Source organism: Archocentrus centrarchus, chromosome 1, assembly GCF_007364275.1.
Source record: "Archocentrus centrarchus isolate MPI-CPG fArcCen1 chromosome 1, fArcCen1, whole genome shotgun sequence".
NCBI classification, from domain to species: domain Eukaryota; kingdom Metazoa; phylum Chordata; class Actinopteri; order Cichliformes; family Cichlidae; genus Archocentrus; species Archocentrus centrarchus.
The window spans coordinates 10668349-10685229 of record NC_044346.1 but is presented as its reverse complement, the minus strand read 5'-3'; the positions used below and the strand labels follow the sequence as shown (position 1 = coordinate 10685229).

The 16881-nt window shown below is 41.7% G+C and overlaps 2 protein-coding genes and 1 long non-coding RNA gene across 4 annotated transcripts; 1 reads left to right on the top strand and 2 right to left on the bottom strand.

Moving 5' to 3' along the window:
• The first annotated feature begins 48 nt into the window (after nucleotides 1–48).
• Nucleotides 49–1577, top strand: LOC115787906 (uncharacterized). Its single transcript, XR_004020552.1, has 3 exons — nucleotides 49–174; nucleotides 304–393; nucleotides 1000–1577. It is a non-coding gene; the product is annotated as an uncharacterized LOC115787906 (long non-coding RNA).
• A 51-nt stretch (nucleotides 1578–1628) lies between these two features.
• On the bottom strand, nucleotides 1629–6688 carry arpc1b (actin related protein 2/3 complex, subunit 1B). The gene is made up of 10 exons (XM_030740690.1): nucleotides 6477–6688; nucleotides 5782–5915; nucleotides 4996–5100; nucleotides 3597–3819; nucleotides 3385–3492; nucleotides 2980–3216; nucleotides 2818–2893; nucleotides 2422–2621; nucleotides 2131–2221; nucleotides 1629–2042 (listed from the first exon to the last, which is right to left on the bottom strand). The coding sequence occupies exons 2-10, from the start codon at nucleotides 5843–5845 to the stop codon at nucleotides 2004–2006; spliced, it is 1143 nt and encodes a 380-aa protein (XP_030596550.1). The 5' UTR covers nucleotides 5846–5915; nucleotides 6477–6688; the 3' UTR covers nucleotides 1629–2003.
• Nucleotides 6689–8528: 1840 nt separating this feature from the next.
• arpc1a (actin related protein 2/3 complex, subunit 1A) lies at nucleotides 8529–16030 on the bottom strand. Of its 2 annotated transcripts, none has more exons than XM_030730740.1 (11): nucleotides 15716–16030; nucleotides 14958–15051; nucleotides 14623–14727; nucleotides 14215–14437; nucleotides 13147–13254; nucleotides 12906–13009; nucleotides 12675–12783; nucleotides 11832–11907; nucleotides 11544–11737; nucleotides 9444–9534; nucleotides 8529–9331 (listed from the first exon to the last, which is right to left on the bottom strand). In XM_030730740.1, the coding sequence occupies exons 2-11, from the start codon at nucleotides 15019–15021 to the stop codon at nucleotides 9293–9295; spliced, it is 1113 nt and encodes a 370-aa protein (XP_030586600.1). In that variant the 5' UTR covers nucleotides 15022–15051; nucleotides 15716–16030; the 3' UTR covers nucleotides 8529–9292. The 2 variants fall into 2 exon arrangements, with proteins under 2 accessions (XP_030586600.1, XP_030586607.1); XM_030730747.1 differs by having other exon boundaries at nucleotides 15606–15728.
• Nucleotides 16031–16881: the final 851 nt, after the last annotated feature.

Below are 16881 nucleotides of genomic sequence, written 5' to 3'. Positions count from 1 at the left end.
GCTAACATGTTTAATTATTGTGTCAGAGAAGCAGTATTTAAAGGGGCACTCAGCTCCGACTTCCAGTCACTGCCTCTCACCTCAGCAGCCACATAACTGCCGTGACTCCCGAAGAGTTTTGCCGGGTATGAAAAACGTAACCCTGATGATGTCACTGTGATGACCTCTGGATGGGTATGCAGACACATTTTACGCTTTTTTCTTTAAACGTCTTTGAGCCATATAGAGAGACTTTTTCTGCACATATTTCTAATCATTTAACTAAATACTGAATCCGTATTAAAATCTCCTCACACTTTTCAGCTCTATTGACAGATACTGACAGACGGCTTTATGGGAAATGTGGGATCCATTTTTTTTTCCCGTCTCTTTCTCTTTGGAGGTCCGTTACAGGTCAGAATATGTCAGCCTTCTGTTTGAGTCTTGACCATTTTATCATTATCAAACCTGACCCCTGCAGTGAAGTATTCAATCACTGGAGTGCTCCTTATTTTGACTGTTTTCATTTAACTCAAAGGGAAAGGTGTTTGTTGCCTTTTGCTCCACTACATTGGAGCAAAAGGCATATTGGACAACAGTTAAAAAGACACAAAAAAATGTAAAGACTCCATCTTGCTGTTCACTTTAATTCAAAGACATGGTTGTGTGTGTGTATATATATATATATATATATATATATATATATATATATATATATATATATATATATATATATATATATATATATATATATTTATATATATATATATATATATATATATATATATATATATATATATATATATATATATATATTTATATATATATATATATATTTATATATATATATATATATATATATATATATATATATATTCAGGACAAAGTGGTGGCAGGAACCATATAGAAAATGTTGACATTTGTTATTGTTTAAAAATGTGTAGAAAGTGTATGAGTCCAGATTACCATAGACTGTCACAAACCTGTCTGATATATAACACCAAAAGTTTCTATCTGCAGTGGAGAGAGACAAGAAGTGGGGGAAGGACACTTGGGCAAGCTGACGACAGGCCGGGACTCAAACCTGCGCCGCCCGCGCCGCAGCACGGCACATGCATGTGGTCACCAGCTGGACCACTAAGCCACCTGGGCACCCCTTAGGCAGCAGTTTAAGTATTATATTATCTGACCAATATATTATTCATGTATAGGATGATCTAAATGTATCCACTTGTCAATGATAGAATTATGGAGGATAAATATTATATTGCATTACAACATTGGTTTTATACCTAAGTCTAAAAATTGGTCAGATTTCAAACTACTAAAAAAATATATAAAAATCAGGCTGCTAAACCTTCTGTGTGTGATATCCTTTTTTTTAAACACAGAATATTAGCTTTTCCCCAGATCAAAAAAATTAATCCAACATATTTTGAGTTTTTCATTGCATCACATGACAGACTGACCTTACTCAGTTAAAACTGTGGGGGCTGAAACTTTGAACTAAGTTGTCTGTCTGTATAGACAAATACAGAATGAACTGTCAAGTTTGAACTCCTCAATCCAGATTTAAAACGATGTAAGCACACACGCACGCACACACACACGCACACACACATTCCTGTAATGAACCAAATTCTCCTGAGCACTTTAACAGCAATCATTTATTAAATTCATATTATGACCAGCATAAGCTTTTGACAATAACTGCAGCCTTTCATTATGATTAATAGAAAATACCTGCTTTAAGCATTCAGCTCAGACTGAGCTCTAATCTAAGTCAATAAGTACCGTTTGCAGACATGTGGTCAGTCCCTCTGCATACAGCACTGAATGTAACAAGCTCGGCAAAGCGCTTCAGAGGGATTGCAAAACACCGCTTGACCTGAAGTCTGATTGTTGAACCTGCATATAAAAAATACCTGATTACAATAAGGCAGAGAAGCTTTGGGGTAATAAGGCAGAAGTTTTTTCTCCGTAACTCTGGAAGCAACTTTGGTCGGAGAAATGTCAGCTTCAGTTTAGACGATTTTCAGGTCCTTCATAGCAGACTCCAGAGACTGAAAAGACATCAATGAGCATGTGAAATCACTGAGGTAGTCAATACCCGGCAATGTGACTACATGTGTTTGTGTGACTGTATGTTACCTTGACATCCCAGATGCTCATTCCTCCATCCATACCAGTGGTGCAAAACTTGGTGCACTGGTTTCTTCCTCCTTCCAGCACTGAGATTTGGCTGAAATATTGTTTGAGACAAGTGAAAGGCTGAGCAGTAACATATTATCATTGGTTTTATAGTTTTGATAGCTATATTTAAAAAAAAAAAAAAATTCACTGTGATTGACTCTGTGCATAAGAGGTTTTTTTAACCAAACCATTTCAACAGCACTCGTTCACCCCCCACCCCCAGACATGAAGCACTTGTTTTCCCCAGACCTGATGCTGTTCTTGTGGAGAGTGCTCAGGTCCTTGTCGGTGCTCTGGTTTTCGGAGGCCCGACGGTCCAGGTTCTGGAAACGTTCCCTGGCACTGATGCCCTTTTGGGCCGCCTGCTTAGGAACATCCAGCTTGCCACCAAATGTCAAGCTGCCTTTGGCACCATCGTACACAAACAGCACCGGGTAACAATCATGGCCCTGGAGGAACAGAAATGCAATAAGAAGATATTACGATATCAGGGTGACAATATGAATTAGATTAGATACAGACAGAAAGCTCAAACCCCCTCGTTTGTTTGTTTGTTTTTTTTTTACATTGTTTGTATCACAGTGGCCTTTAAATACTGCTTTCATTTATTAAACTAGTATGTACTCTGAATTAATGAAAACTCACAGCTGCTACCAAGCTGTTCTCAGTAATGAAGGTGACACACAGCAGAGGGAGTGTCTCCGAGCTGAGACTGCTCAACCTGTGGAAGTGGTAGCAAAGAGTCAGAGTGCAACACGTGAAGAAACACAAGGACACGCCCAGGTATGCTGCCCTGCCTTCACTTACGTGCCGTTCTTGCCGCCCTCGGCCACACACAGAGTTGAATCATGAGAGGTCCAGGCCAGGCGGTTGCCAGAGTGTGAGAAGCACACGCTGTGCACCCAACCGCCACTTCCTCCTGAAGTCTGAGCTACTGCCACTGACCCTCCGGACTCAAACAGCAACTCCCCAAAGGGCATCTTGCTGCCCCAGGGAGTGGGGCTGGGCTTCTCCTCCACCTCCTTTATGTAGGCTGAAAACACCCTGTGAGAACGAGGGTTGAGATGTGTTGTTTTGAAAACCACATGCCACCTACTGTATGAGGAAATGACTTTTTTAAGGTGTGGCAGCATTTCAGCTAGGAGCAACTTCAGTGTTACACTTGGACTTTAGATTTAATAAAGCTGGAAGTTAAGCCTGTTCATGACATACCTGCATTTGAAATCGCAGGATCCAGCAGCCAGCAGGGCGTTGTTGGGGTGCCAGTCCAAACTCAGGATTGTAGAGCGGATCGGCTTCTTGATGTGCTTACACACCCACCTGCAGGTAACAAGACATGGTGCTAGAATCTCTCGATTGGTGCTTTTTAATATTCAAATAAAGCCTTTTTTTTATACATAAGAGTGAGTTCGCTGCAACCTCACCAGTCATTTTCCTGCTCAAAATAGCAGACGGAGATGAGACGAGAGCCGCTGCCGACAGCAAACTTGTTCTCTTTGGGTGACCATTTCACACAGCGAGCAGCACGGTTGATCCTGAGGATGACCAGGGTGGGCTTCCATGTTCCCTCTTTCAGGGTCCACACGTAGGCGTTACGGTCTGCTCCACAGGTAACTATACGGTTACTTTCTGGAGCCCAGTCAATACCTGCAGGAAAAAGAACCTCTAAGGAACACATTTCCACTCCTCTGCATTACATTGAACGGGCAGAAAAGGAAGAAGAGCTCTGCTGTCATTAAATGTTACAAATGCATCCAAACTAAATAATTTGTGGCCTGAAGTCTCAGTGGAAAGAATATAGACTATATGGACAAAAGTATTGAGCTGCACAGCTTCCTTGAATTCACGTGTTTTCAGTCCCGTAGCCACAGGTGTATAAAATCCATGACCGAGCAGCTCCTGTAGGTGTAATGTGGAGGTGGCCCAGTGCCTTTGACCATACAGTGTGGCCAACTGTGATAATCGTGTTGACAAAAAGTGCAGTTCTTTGAATGGCCACTTGAGGCAGTTTCCAAAAGCGGGTCACTCTCCATGTACTTCCACTTTTTTCATGACCAACTTTACAGCAGAAGTGAACATGTTTACAGCCTCGCTACAGAAATTTCCTCCTTTCATAACAAATGTATGAACGGTCAGTTTTAATCTTACTCACCCACTTAATTTGTGTTAAAGCTTGAAGTAAAAAATTATTATGGGCATTTACATAATTTGATAGGGACAGGTGCAGGCTGGACTGCACCTCTCGACCAGGCTTTTCATGTTGGTACCTTTTGCCTTTCAGTTCAGTTATCTGACAATAATATGACTATTGTCTATGGTCTATTGACCAATAGCCTCACACAGTGTGGAAGCAACCTGATGATGTAATGCTTGACATTAAGCATATGAGCACTGATAATCACATAGAAAAGTGGAATTGTTCCTTTAAATCCTCAGCTTTATTTATTTTGTAACACTGGATAAGGCAATCACAGATTTACCAATACTGGAAGCATTACGTTTCACTGCCTACTGATTTTGCCAAATCCTTTGAAATGAAACTTGGTGCTTTATACAAGTATTTTACAAAATCTTGTATTTTCATTTGCAATATTAGTGAACTTCAGTAGCAGCTCCAGGGTGTAGGAGTTAACACATTTGCCTTACATGCAAACCCATCCTCCGGGGGTCACAAGCTAGTGCACTCCTAGCGCTAGTTCCGGGCATCCAACAAAAAAATCTGTGCCAGTTCAAACATGTGGATCCGTCCTCTGAGGCGACCCCTTGGGAGATAAGGTAGCAGCCAAAAGTCTTCATCTATTTTCTAGTGTGCCTGTGTCTCACCTGTCACCTGTCCGTTGTGCTCCTTCAGCTCATGGATTTTGGTCCACTTGGTCCCATCTTTCTTGTAGATGTGGACCTCATGGTTGTTGGGGCACAGGGCAATCTCTGTAGCAGAAAAAGAAGTTTAGGTTTTAAACTGTGCATCAGCACAGACAGTGAACCATATAAACATGATATTCATCATGGACAAAGTGCAGCGTGACTGACATGAGAAGTTTTATGTCTGGCCGCTCAGTATGTACACGCCTGGAGACATCACACAGACACACGGCATCTTTAAATAGAAAGTGTGCAAGGCCTGCGACCTTCCTCTTTCACAACGTTGTAGCAAAGGCTACATGTTTTAGTCAGCATATGAGTCAGTGAAGCAGTGTTTGTCCTAGAACAGCATTGTGGGTACTTTGGTGTGCATTTTTTTGTTTGCAGGATAAATTGCAACCTGAGTGAAACTATAACAGTCTGAGTTAAGCGGCTGCTATATCCGCTTTGCCCAGAAACCAAAGCACCGATAAAAACATCCATATAAGGCTCTGGTTTCCTCCAGCTAATGGAGCGCAAGAACCACTCAGAGGCCTCCAGGCACCACCGTCGCTGTTACAGGAAACAGGAAATACCTTCTCCCACCTGGGAGCCAATCTCAAACCTCTGCCTATTACATTACTTGTTCTCTGACACAGACTCTAGTCAGAGTAATATGTACCATGACGTCGTGCACAGCTCAAAGAGGAGACAACTGGAAGTCACTGAAGAGCGGAGTGACCAATCAGAGAGAGTGGACAGACTTACGGGACTGATCTTTGTTCCAGGCATGGCAGCTAATTGGTTCCAGCAAGAAGCTGTGGTATGCCATGACCAATCAGATGTTGGAAGCAGATCAGGAAGTAGTGGAAGAGGAACCAGAGGCTGGTGGGCTGTCAAATCTAAAAAAACATACCAAAAAAAAAAAAGAAAAAAACTTGCAATACATGTTGAAATGAGGAAGTGTTAAAGTCCACGAAGAAATGTACAAGATATTTTTATTGAATGATACCACAAGATGATCCAGAGTGTTTGAGGAGTAATCAGCTGATTTAAACTCTCTTTGCACAGAGAACCACACTAAACTTATCTCACTCAGAGTGCGCTAATAAAATCCAGACTTTCAGAGGAATGACAGCAACTAGGCAGGTCTGAGGTAACACACATCCCCACTCAACCGTTAGAGAACCCAACCAGGAAGAAAAATCAAACATCTCTCACAACCATCTACTCCACAAGCAACTCAAAAGCAAAAGTTACATAGAAATATCAGCATTTCCCTGCCCTCAGTGAGTGTGAGTGGGCAGCAGGATCGCCTGTAGCAGGCTTTGAATTTTCCTTTGCTGAAAATGCATTAAACTCAAAGTATGGGTGTGTGTGTGTGTGTGTGTGTGTGTGGGTGTGTGAGTACAACATGCCTAAGCACACTCAGTCAACTGTTAAATATTTTCTAGGCTACTTACCCCCGAGGGCAGGGCAGAGATGAATGGGTGAGCTGAAGAGATGGGAGAGAGTAAAAAAAAAGAAGAGAGAGGCAGAGGAAGGTAGCGGATCAAATGAAATAGAGGGTGTTCAGCTCGCGGACTCTGGCCAGTCAACGCGAACGCCAACGACAGAGTGAGTTCAGGAAGAGAGAAGCTGAGCTGAAGAGAGGGGAGGAGAGGTCGAGGGGGGAAGTGGAGGAGGGTACAGTGAAGCTCAGAAAGGGGAGACGCGCAGGAAGTCTCTGCAGGTTTAAGTTCTGAGGGCGGAAAATAAATCATGTGCTTGATGTGAGGAATGTGAGAGAAAAGGGGAGCAAACTTTGCTTTTTTTTTTCTTTGGGAAAAAAAAAAGGAGCAGAAAAGAAATGGAAGTGTAAAAAGTAGTAAGAGAGGGAGGGGCATGAACACAATACAATGTTCTGCAGAAAGGAGGAGGCTGAATCAGAGAGGAGGCAAAAAAAAGACACGGAAAAGAAGGGGGAGGGGCGTATGGTCACTCCTGCATAAAGAAAGAGGAAGAAGTTAAAGAGGAGGGAAGAAACTGCAGGGAGGAGAGGGTGGCATCAGGAGGAGGAGGAAGTGGTTGGTGATGCACTGCATTTGCTATTGTTTTTCCCACACTTATATTCTTACTGTCCTATTAATGTTCATTTATTTTCTCGTTATGCTCATTTACCAACTATTTTCACCGCAGTGCAATCTCAAACATTTAGCAATAACATCAAGTTAATTTGCTTTTTATTACACAATCACATTCAAACGCTGCTGTAGGAACTACTGGCGCTCTGCCATTGTGTTCATCCATCTGAACTCTTTTATTCTTTCTGAAGCAGATGTTGCGAGAAAGCAATCTTTCTTTCCACGTGCGCTGAAATCATCTTTGCATTAAGTCCCACCCCAGGTCTCTAATGCCTCAGTATGAATCTGAAGCCGCTTGTTCCACTCATCAGACTTTTTAGCTGCTGCGTCTGAGAGCTCTTTTTAAGCTTTCCGTACATTTTCACGCTTTTCAAGAAACACTTGCATTGTTGCCTTAAACACGTTTTGTTGGCAGCAGCAGATTTTCCTTACTCCTCATAATTTCCATTTGGGATTAAAAGGAAAAGCATGAAGCTGGCAGCGAGCGTGAGCCTAGAAGCTGACGTTTAAGACCCATTTTAGATACGCACTGTTCTGTTTACGTGTACTTTTGTTTCCAATTTGGAGATAAGGAACTTAAAATGGGCTTAATTTTCTGATTATTGGGAAACCACTCCGTGTTTTCTTTTTTTTTAACATTTTGTGACCTTGACTTTAAAAAAATTGTCAAGTTACCGTGGTAACTATTTTTTAAATTTTTTTATGATAAACACCATGTTTTTTTTTGCCTAGTTCAATCCCAGGAGACACAAATCTCTTTAGGGCTGCATCTGGTGTATTATTTTTTTAAAAGTGTTTATTCAATGTGAACAAAGCAAAGGTAGCTTCAAAGATATTTCTCTGGAGTTCTTAGAGCATTATTGAACTTTTAACCAAGAATTTTACACTTCCTTCAGGATGCAGCACATTCTTCGCTTCAAGTTTCCAGCTCTCCGGTCACAACAGAGGCAGTGAAGGCGACGACCGCATCACAGCAAACCTGGATTGAAACAACACCCGATATTCAGCGTGTCCACACACCAGAATGTCAGTGACCTAGTAGCTCATCCGGCTTGTGATCCATCACAATTCACAGCTTACTGTAAAGAGTGAAGTACAGAAAGAAAGTAATAAAATTTTATTGGTTTGGCTGTACTGCAAAAAATGAGAATTAAAATCCACTGAAGTTGAAGAGGCACGCAAACTGTTACATCCAGGACAAATGCATTATCACTTATTTTTCAGGAAACCCCTTCTAGATTTGACTTCAGTTGTGACTTCGCTAATCTATGACAGACATATTTTGTATCAAAGTATTTTGAAGTGAATAAGCAGAAATATAGACTATATGCTGTATTTTTACACACAAACTAGTTACCATCTGTCCACAGACACAAAGGAAGAGCGCAGTCATTTGAGTTGTGTACTGTAAATGTATTTCATCTTTATTTCATGTCTACCTCATGATCAGTTACATAGAAATCCTCCATCTTGTGTGGTTTTAGTGTAGGAGCTACAGAGCCTAGCGCTGGCCAGCCGTCACTCCACACAGTTCAGACAGCTGCTTTCTCTCTCCACCATCAGATCCTGTACACCTCTCAAAGGCCAACCAGAAACATGTACTCAGAACAGCAGTAACCCTGGGCCCTAGTGATAACAGTGGCTTCAACTGCTGAAGAATATTAACCATCCTCCAGTCTATTAAATGCTGATACTCAGAGACCATGTTGAGGTTAACCTGAGATGATATACAGTCTGATTTTTGGATAAAATGCACCTTTTAGTGTTCAACTTTTGGTACAGGAGGTTAGAGAACATAAAAACACACAGTTCACGTCACGTCTAATACGTGTCAGAGGATCTTCCCACTTTGACACCTGGTTAACCTTCATTTAAAAACAAACAAAACAAAAAAATTAACAGATTTCACACGTCAGCTCAGTGTGTGTAGTGCGTGTAGTGTGTGTGTGTGTGTGTGAGTGTAAGCGCACACTCACAAGAGTGTGTTATGGTCTGATCAGTGCTTCAGCAGACACTCGATAAAGTATGTATGTTACTGGCTGCGTCGCAGGGAGTGGAGGGAGTGAGCTTGAAAAGGGGCGAGAAGGGCGAGGGCAGGGGAGGAAAAGGGGGAGGAGTGAGGCCGCAGCATCTCTCCATTCATTCACAAGGTTTCTTCACATGATGCGAAGACCCTGGATAGAAGCTTCTAGACTCTGAGGAAGAAAACACGAGACAGTTAGAGATGGAAGATGCAGAAAATGTTAACTCTTTAAAAAACAACAACAACAAAAAAAAAAGAACACAACTGTTAATGTGCATTTTTACCTTGAAGTCCCAAATGGTCATTGCTCCATCGATGCCTGTGGTGCAGAACTTGCGACAATCCCTTTTGTCTCCCTCATAGATAGACACTTGGCTGAGAGACACAGACACATAGGGACAGTTTTAAAGAGGTGATTATGTTGAATGTTGAGTGGACCATGGCCACGGTTCTGATCTTTTATAATACTGATAAGACTTTGTGGGAAATTTGCAATCTGCTCATAGATGTTGGTGGTGACAAAGAGGCTCCAGGAAGTCAGTGGGTGTGACTGAGACATCCTCCAGCACTTAACAGGGCAGAAAACACCACCACACCATCATGAATGGATTCAACAGACCACATGAAAAGAGTTAATCAGACTCAGTGGTGCTTTTAATCCTTTCTTTAAAAAAAAATTAAGAAAAAAAAATCCAACTAACTATTAATGGTTGTTACTAGATGGTATTTACTAGAATTTAATTTCACACTGTTGGCATCAAAATAAAGTGCATCAACTTAGACTGCACACATTAGGTCAACTATAGGCTGAGAGCATACACCTGTGCACAATTCAAGTACAAATAACAGCTTCTGGGGAACCTGCCTTTCTTTGATGAGATGATTTTGGCATACATTTTTGAAAAACAAAAACTTAAGTCCGGACCTCTTACTGTATTTTCAAAGTGAAAATAATCATCTTATCACACTCAAAAAAGTGAACAAAGTTGTTAATCAGAATATTTCCCAGGGTAACAATTGCTGGTCTTCTGTCACATGTGAGGGGTTGCAATGTAAAACTAAACCTTAAAACAATAAAAGCACTATTACGAATAAAACCTTTAACCTGCAGGAGATAAAACACTTCACGTTTGAAAACGCGTGAAGCTGAACAGATCTGACAGGATCATCAGAGAGTGAATTCAAATGGGCTGCAGCAGGAAGTTGCGGCGCTGCAGTTGACTTTAAGTGATAAATCGCGTGTAACACCGGTCAGCTGCCCATCCATATTTTGTCTCCACCATGTCTGACAGTAAGGATGACAGCTACTACAGCAAATTGCTTACTACAAGGGAGACAGTTTTACGCCACATGAAGTGTGCACATTAACACAGTATATACTTTTCAAACAGAGTATTGACCCTGTGTGGTTGTTGCACAGTCTATTTTTATGTAAGAAGAGTTGAAATAATATTAACAGTGGATGCAGAACAATGGCAAGCATCTAATATCTGTTCCCTCAAACACGTGTTGTGTAACAGCATCTATTCAGTGCTCAAAGTACTCAGTTAGCAGCAAGTTAGTATTAAGCCCATCTGTGTTATGTATGGAGGTGATACCTTTGGAGGATGTGGCTTAGTTGAAAATTAATGGCGGCTCTCTGCGTCATAACACAATTCAGCAGCACCACAAGATATAGCCTCCAAGATGTACATTAAAATGTCTCATTCCTTATTTTGTGTTCTTGCTTTTATCCATCCATCCATCCATCCATCCATTTTCCGCACATCCTGTTAAGGGTCGCAGGGGGGCTGGAGCCTATCCCAGCTGTCATAGGGCGAGAGGCAGGGTACACCCTGAACAAGTCGCCAGCCTGTTGCAGGGCCAACACAGAGGGACAGACGACCTTTCACACTCACATTCATGCTCTCATTCACACCTATGGGCAATTTAGATTAGCCAATTAACCTAACCCCAGTAAGTGCATGTCTTTGGAATGTGGGAGGAAGCCGGAGTACCCGGAGGAAACCCACGCAAGCACGGGGAGAACATGCAAACTCCACAGAGAGAGGGAGAGGCCTGGGCCAAGGTGGAATCGAACCCAGGCCTTCCAGATGGTATTCTAACTGTGAGGCAGCAGTGCTAACCACTACGCCACCGTGCTGCCCTGTTCTTGCTTTTATGTAATTAATTTTTCTGTTTAGTTGTGTACAACCAGCAGAAGCCACCTGCTGTTTACATAAAAGGCCAAAGTTCCAACTCCCTCCTGTTCACAGCTATGTACACAAAACTTAAATCACAGGAGGAATCTGCTAATCACACATTTGAGCAAATTTGGGCAAAAATTAAACTGACAATAAAACTATGAGTTTCATTTCATTTTATAAGTTTTCTGGGTGACCTACGTGATGCTGTTCTGGTGCAGTGTGTCCAGGGCAGTGTTGCGGTCCTCAGTGGTGGCTCTCTTGTCCATGTTCCTGAAGCGCTCCATGGCAGAGATGTTCCTCTGGATGCTCTGCTTGGGGAGGTCGAGCTTTGACACAAACGTCAGCGTTCCACCGTCGTCGCAACGGAACAGCATGGGGCAACAGTCGTGGCCCTGCGGAACGAGACAGCAGAGTTAAAGCAGCATTCCTTGATCACTATAAATCTGTGCAAAGAAATATGGAAGAGGTCATATGCTTTATTCTTACCGCAGCTACTAGACTGTTCTCTGAAACAAAAATTACACTGAGGAGAGGAAGGAACTCCGTCTTCAGCTGCAAAGGACTAAACACAAACAAAAATGAATTAAAATGGCGAAAGTAAACTGGTTTGATTGCACTTAAAAAGATAACACAGGCAGGCTAATACTATGGTTTTACAGCCAAACACTGAAACCACCCTGGCCTCACATCTGACTGTAGCTGATGGCAACCATCCCCACATTCCTTCCATTGTCAGTACAAATCAGGGATTTTTTTTTTTTTTTTTTACAGTGATCACTAAAAGTGAGATTATATAAAAATATATTATCACATAGTGACAAAAAAACAAAACATTGCCATATTAATTTTGTAAATGGTTTTTGTATAATGGAATGCTACCTCTGTCAACATGATGAATGAGTGGGAGACGATTTTAAATTAATAAGGGTTTTATTTTAAATGAGATTGGGATGCATTCACTTCACCTCATCTGTTACACAACAAGAGTAATCTCTTCATGGCATTGATCAGTTTGCTCTTTTTTGGTCACTGCTAACAATTCAAGGTGCAAATCATGTTTTCCTTTTGCATTACTTTCTATAACTCATTCACTTTGTTTTTTGTTTTGTTTTTTTAATTTATATTTTTAACATTATCCATGAGAGTGCATCTTTCAAATCCCACAATCAGGTACAGACAGACAACTGGAGTTGCACTGGACGTGCTGACATTAAGACTCAGCAGATATCAGACAGCAGAGGCAGCTTTAATTCTACCTTTTTATATTTTATATATAGAATTAGAAAATCATCTTAGATATCTGAGATTACATGTAAGAACTAAACATACCTGGCAGTCTTAGAGCTGTCCACCACTGTGACAGTGCTGTCATGGCTGACCCAGGCCAGACGATTACCAGAAGCTGAGAAAGAGACAGAGTGGACCCACCCCCCTCCACCTAAGGCAGCACAAAATGCACAAAAAAAAGTATGTTAAGTTTACTTCAAAGAGCTACTGGAATATGTAGGAAAAAAACAAACAACAAAAAAAAAAAAAAAACTGTAACATATAAGGTCAGACCTGCTCCTCCAAATTCTGCTAGCACAGCCCCAAATGGCATCTTGCTGCCCCACGGTGTGGGGCCTGGTTTCTCTTCCACCTCCTTAATGTAGGCTGAGAACACCCTAGAGGCCAGAGGAGGAAGGATGAGCAGGAAGGGGAAAAAAAATAAATTAAAAAAAAAGCACAAAAAACGTAAACTGAACAAAGCCGGCTGGCCAGTTGTTAATAAGCTAATCTTCATCTCTTGATCCATTTTTACCTGCACTTGAAGTCACATGAGCCAGCAGCCAGCAGGACATTGTTGGGATGCCAGTCCAGACTGAGGATGGTGGAGCGAATTGGCTTCTTGATGTGCTTGCTCACCCACCTTTAAAAAAAAACAAAAAAAAACAAAAAAAAACAGGAAGAACCAAAGTTTTTTAAAGTAGAACATATAAAAACACGTAAAGCCAGCAAACTACTTGGCACCTATGAGGCATAGCAAAATGAAAGGGAAGAGGTTAGCACAGGATAGAGAAAAGAAGAAGTCCTTTAATCCTGGGAGAGTATTTTTCATCAGCTGTTTGGAATGCAACACCACTCGTACACTAGGCTAGAACATTCACAACAAGTCTGTCTTGCACCTGGACCACACCCCTAACTCTACCTTTGCATGTTGACTTCCTGGCAGCACTGCTCGCTCTGCCATAGAGATAAGTAGAGAGTTCCAGTGAACATGCCCTTCACCTAATACTCTGTTAACTTGCTGACATAATTATAGCATTTGCTGGTTTTGTGCTGTGACTAAATAGCACGCATGCAGCCACCTCATTCTTCTTCCATAACATGATGCTAAAATAATAAAAATATTTAATCTGCTTTTGTGTTTGTGCAATATTCACATATAACTATAGTGACAGGTTTCTGTAATGATACTGGTAGAATATCAACGTGGCTATGAACAGATATTTTTCACTGTCTATATCTGCTGAGAGAGACGCGCCTTGCAACTCTTGATGACACACTTCTGTATGAAAGTTCAAGCCACACCTCAGTTGAGCGTCTCTCACAGGCTGTGCGGCTGCTCTAACCTGTCAAAACTCAACATGCGTGAAAATCAAAAGCAAGAGGTTCCAAAACCATCACAAATAAGCAGCCTGGTCCAGGAACAAGTGCTGTTACTATGTCCCAAAATAATGCAATAATAATCAAAATAAATGGCAAAACTGAACTTAAATGCTGCACTTAAACAATGATATATGAGAATGGAAAATACTCTAATTATTCACAACATTCATCAGAACATCAAAACATTTACAATATGACATGGCTGTACTAATAGCCTCACCAATCGTTCTCAGATTCAAAGTAGCAGACAGAGATGAGTCGAGCACCACTGCCCACTGCAAACTTGTTCTCCAGTGGAGACCACTTGACAAAGGTGGCTGCTCGGTTGATCCTGAGGATGACAAGTGTGGGCTTCCATACCCCCTCCTTCTGGGACCACACATAGGCATTACGGTCTGCTCCACACGTCACTATGCGGTCACTTTTGGGAGCCCAGTCAATGCCTACAACACATCCAACAAGCAGTCACTGATGACTCCACTAATAGCTTTAATACAAATAAAACCCTTTAGGATCAAGCACACACCCCCTAGCTGTGTGTTTACTTTTTAAAGAATGCTTTAGGTTACAGAGCTGTTACATTAAATAAGCAAAAATGTTCAGTCTTAAAAACATTCTGATTAGTCACCTGTTATGTGTCCATTGTGCTCCTTCAGCTCATGAGTCTTAACCCACTGGTTGCCACTCTTCTTGTAGATATGAACTTCATGGTTATTGGGGCTGATGGCAATTTCTGAAGAAAAAAGAAAAAACAGAAACCAGCTGGTTAACATGATAAGCACACAGATAACAAGACAAGTTAGACCAGTTTCTGCCATATGCCAAATTCCAACCTGTGAGACCCAAAATAAAAACTGAACTAATCTGATTTCTGTTCAGGTGAAATCTGTGATCTTTACCAGCCACTTAAGACCTTAACTTTCATGCGTGCAGCGTTACAGTAAGGAAACAACAAAGCCGTACGTGTCCTGTCGCGGTTCCACGCGTGGCAGGTGATGGGCTCCAGCAGAAACTGATGAAGGGACATGTTGTCTGGGTGTGGTCCTCAAGTTAAACTCTGCGAAGGCACACAGCAAAAACACTCAACAACTCCGCTTTAGTAACAAGCGACAAACAAACTCCCAGCCAGCTGGAGACCTGAACGATGGCTCCATACACTTGAAAACAAACTCCACACATTACAGCATACACACTGGGGGCTGTTTGTTCGTTGCTCACACAGAACAGCTAATTAACTGTTAACTTTAAAGCAGCGCAAGTCGTGCTGTGTTAGCTGCTAGCTTTAAATCCTGTCACGGAGCGGCTGTCTTTACTAGTTTATGTTAAATAATAATGGCAAATTAGTAAGAGTCAACTTGCTAATGTTAGAATCTTATTTTTTTTAGCCTCATGCAACCTTTTCCTTGACCCATACTGACTTGCTAAGCTAGCTCCTGTGATATCACCATTACTAGGTCATTTACTTTACTCGGTAAACTGTTAACATTAGCAAAACGTTACTAGCAAGTTAATCAGATTGCTAGCTCGCAGTTCGCCGGTGTTACACAGGCCTAACAGCAAAACGGGGTATTTTCAGGGACATACCGACAACCACTTTAGCCACACGCTTACCAAAAGGGCTCCTTTCTAAGGCTAGTTTTCCTCGCAGGAGAAGCTTTTACTCCGAGTGTCAGATACAACATTAGCCCGTCCATCCCGCTAGCCTCCATATGCTAACTCACCTCGTCAGTCCGGTTCTCCCGAGGGTTGAACTCTCGTTAGCCGGTGAGCCAAGTCACGCTAGCGGTGGGGAGGGAGGGGGGAAAGGTTAGATCAGAAGTGGACCTGAATTCGCGGACTCTGGTCAGTCGACACGAATTCGTCCAGGAATGTTGAGGGGAATGTCAAGACGACCAGCAGGATACGACCGGGAGCATCCGGTAGCTAAAACTCGGCAGCGAAACCCGTGGATGCCAGGCTGACAGCTAGCTTAGCATCCTCACGCTAGCTGTTACATTCATGTGAATAACCTCGTTCACGTCGATAGCTCTCGCCAACCCCAGCAGGAAAGGAGCACCTCCAGCGGCTCATGCAGGAACACCCAGAGTGCTTTAACCGGTTACAAAACAGCACAGACTTGTGGCCGTTGTTAAACATGATTAAAGGAGTTATTCAGGCTTGGATAACGTAACTGGGATTTTGTCTGAGAATGTGGTAATATGCTAAAACACAGAGTCATCGTCCCGCTGTTAAAAGCCAGTTTTTAAGGTCATATTTACGGTACTGTGCAAAAGTCCTAACCCACCCGTCATTTTTCTGTATTTTGCTTTCAAGAAACTAGATTTTCATGTATTTTTTAAAGTGGTCTTGAGCAATAGTTCTCTAGGTTTTCTGAAGGTCTTTCAAAGTTTTTCTTTGGACATTGGCTGCTTTTTCACTCATTTTCACTTCAGTCCTGTCCCTGACCATTTTCAGAGGAATATTTTTTGTTTGTTAAGCCACTTAACACTGACCTATGAATTATTTAAGCATTAAAAAAAGCACCTAACTCAAGAGATGAACCAGAATTATGTCTACATATAACAGATGACTCAGCAAATAACCAATTTTAAATTGTATCTTTTGACACTTTGTTACTAGCTGCCTCTTACAAAAACACATCATTTGTTCCCATTTCTTTTGTTGAAACAAATGTCAGAAAGCTGCCTGGAGTTCAGGCTGTGTTGAAGAACAAAGGTGGTCGTACCATATATTGACTTTTAAGCTTCTCAGAATTGTACAAACTCTGATTTTGCTTTATATACTGTATTTTTCCACGTATGCACGCACATGTTTCAGTAATTTGCTGCACCTATTTCCCGTTTTCCAAGCAAAATCTAAAGAAATGAGGAGTGGGTCACTACTTTTG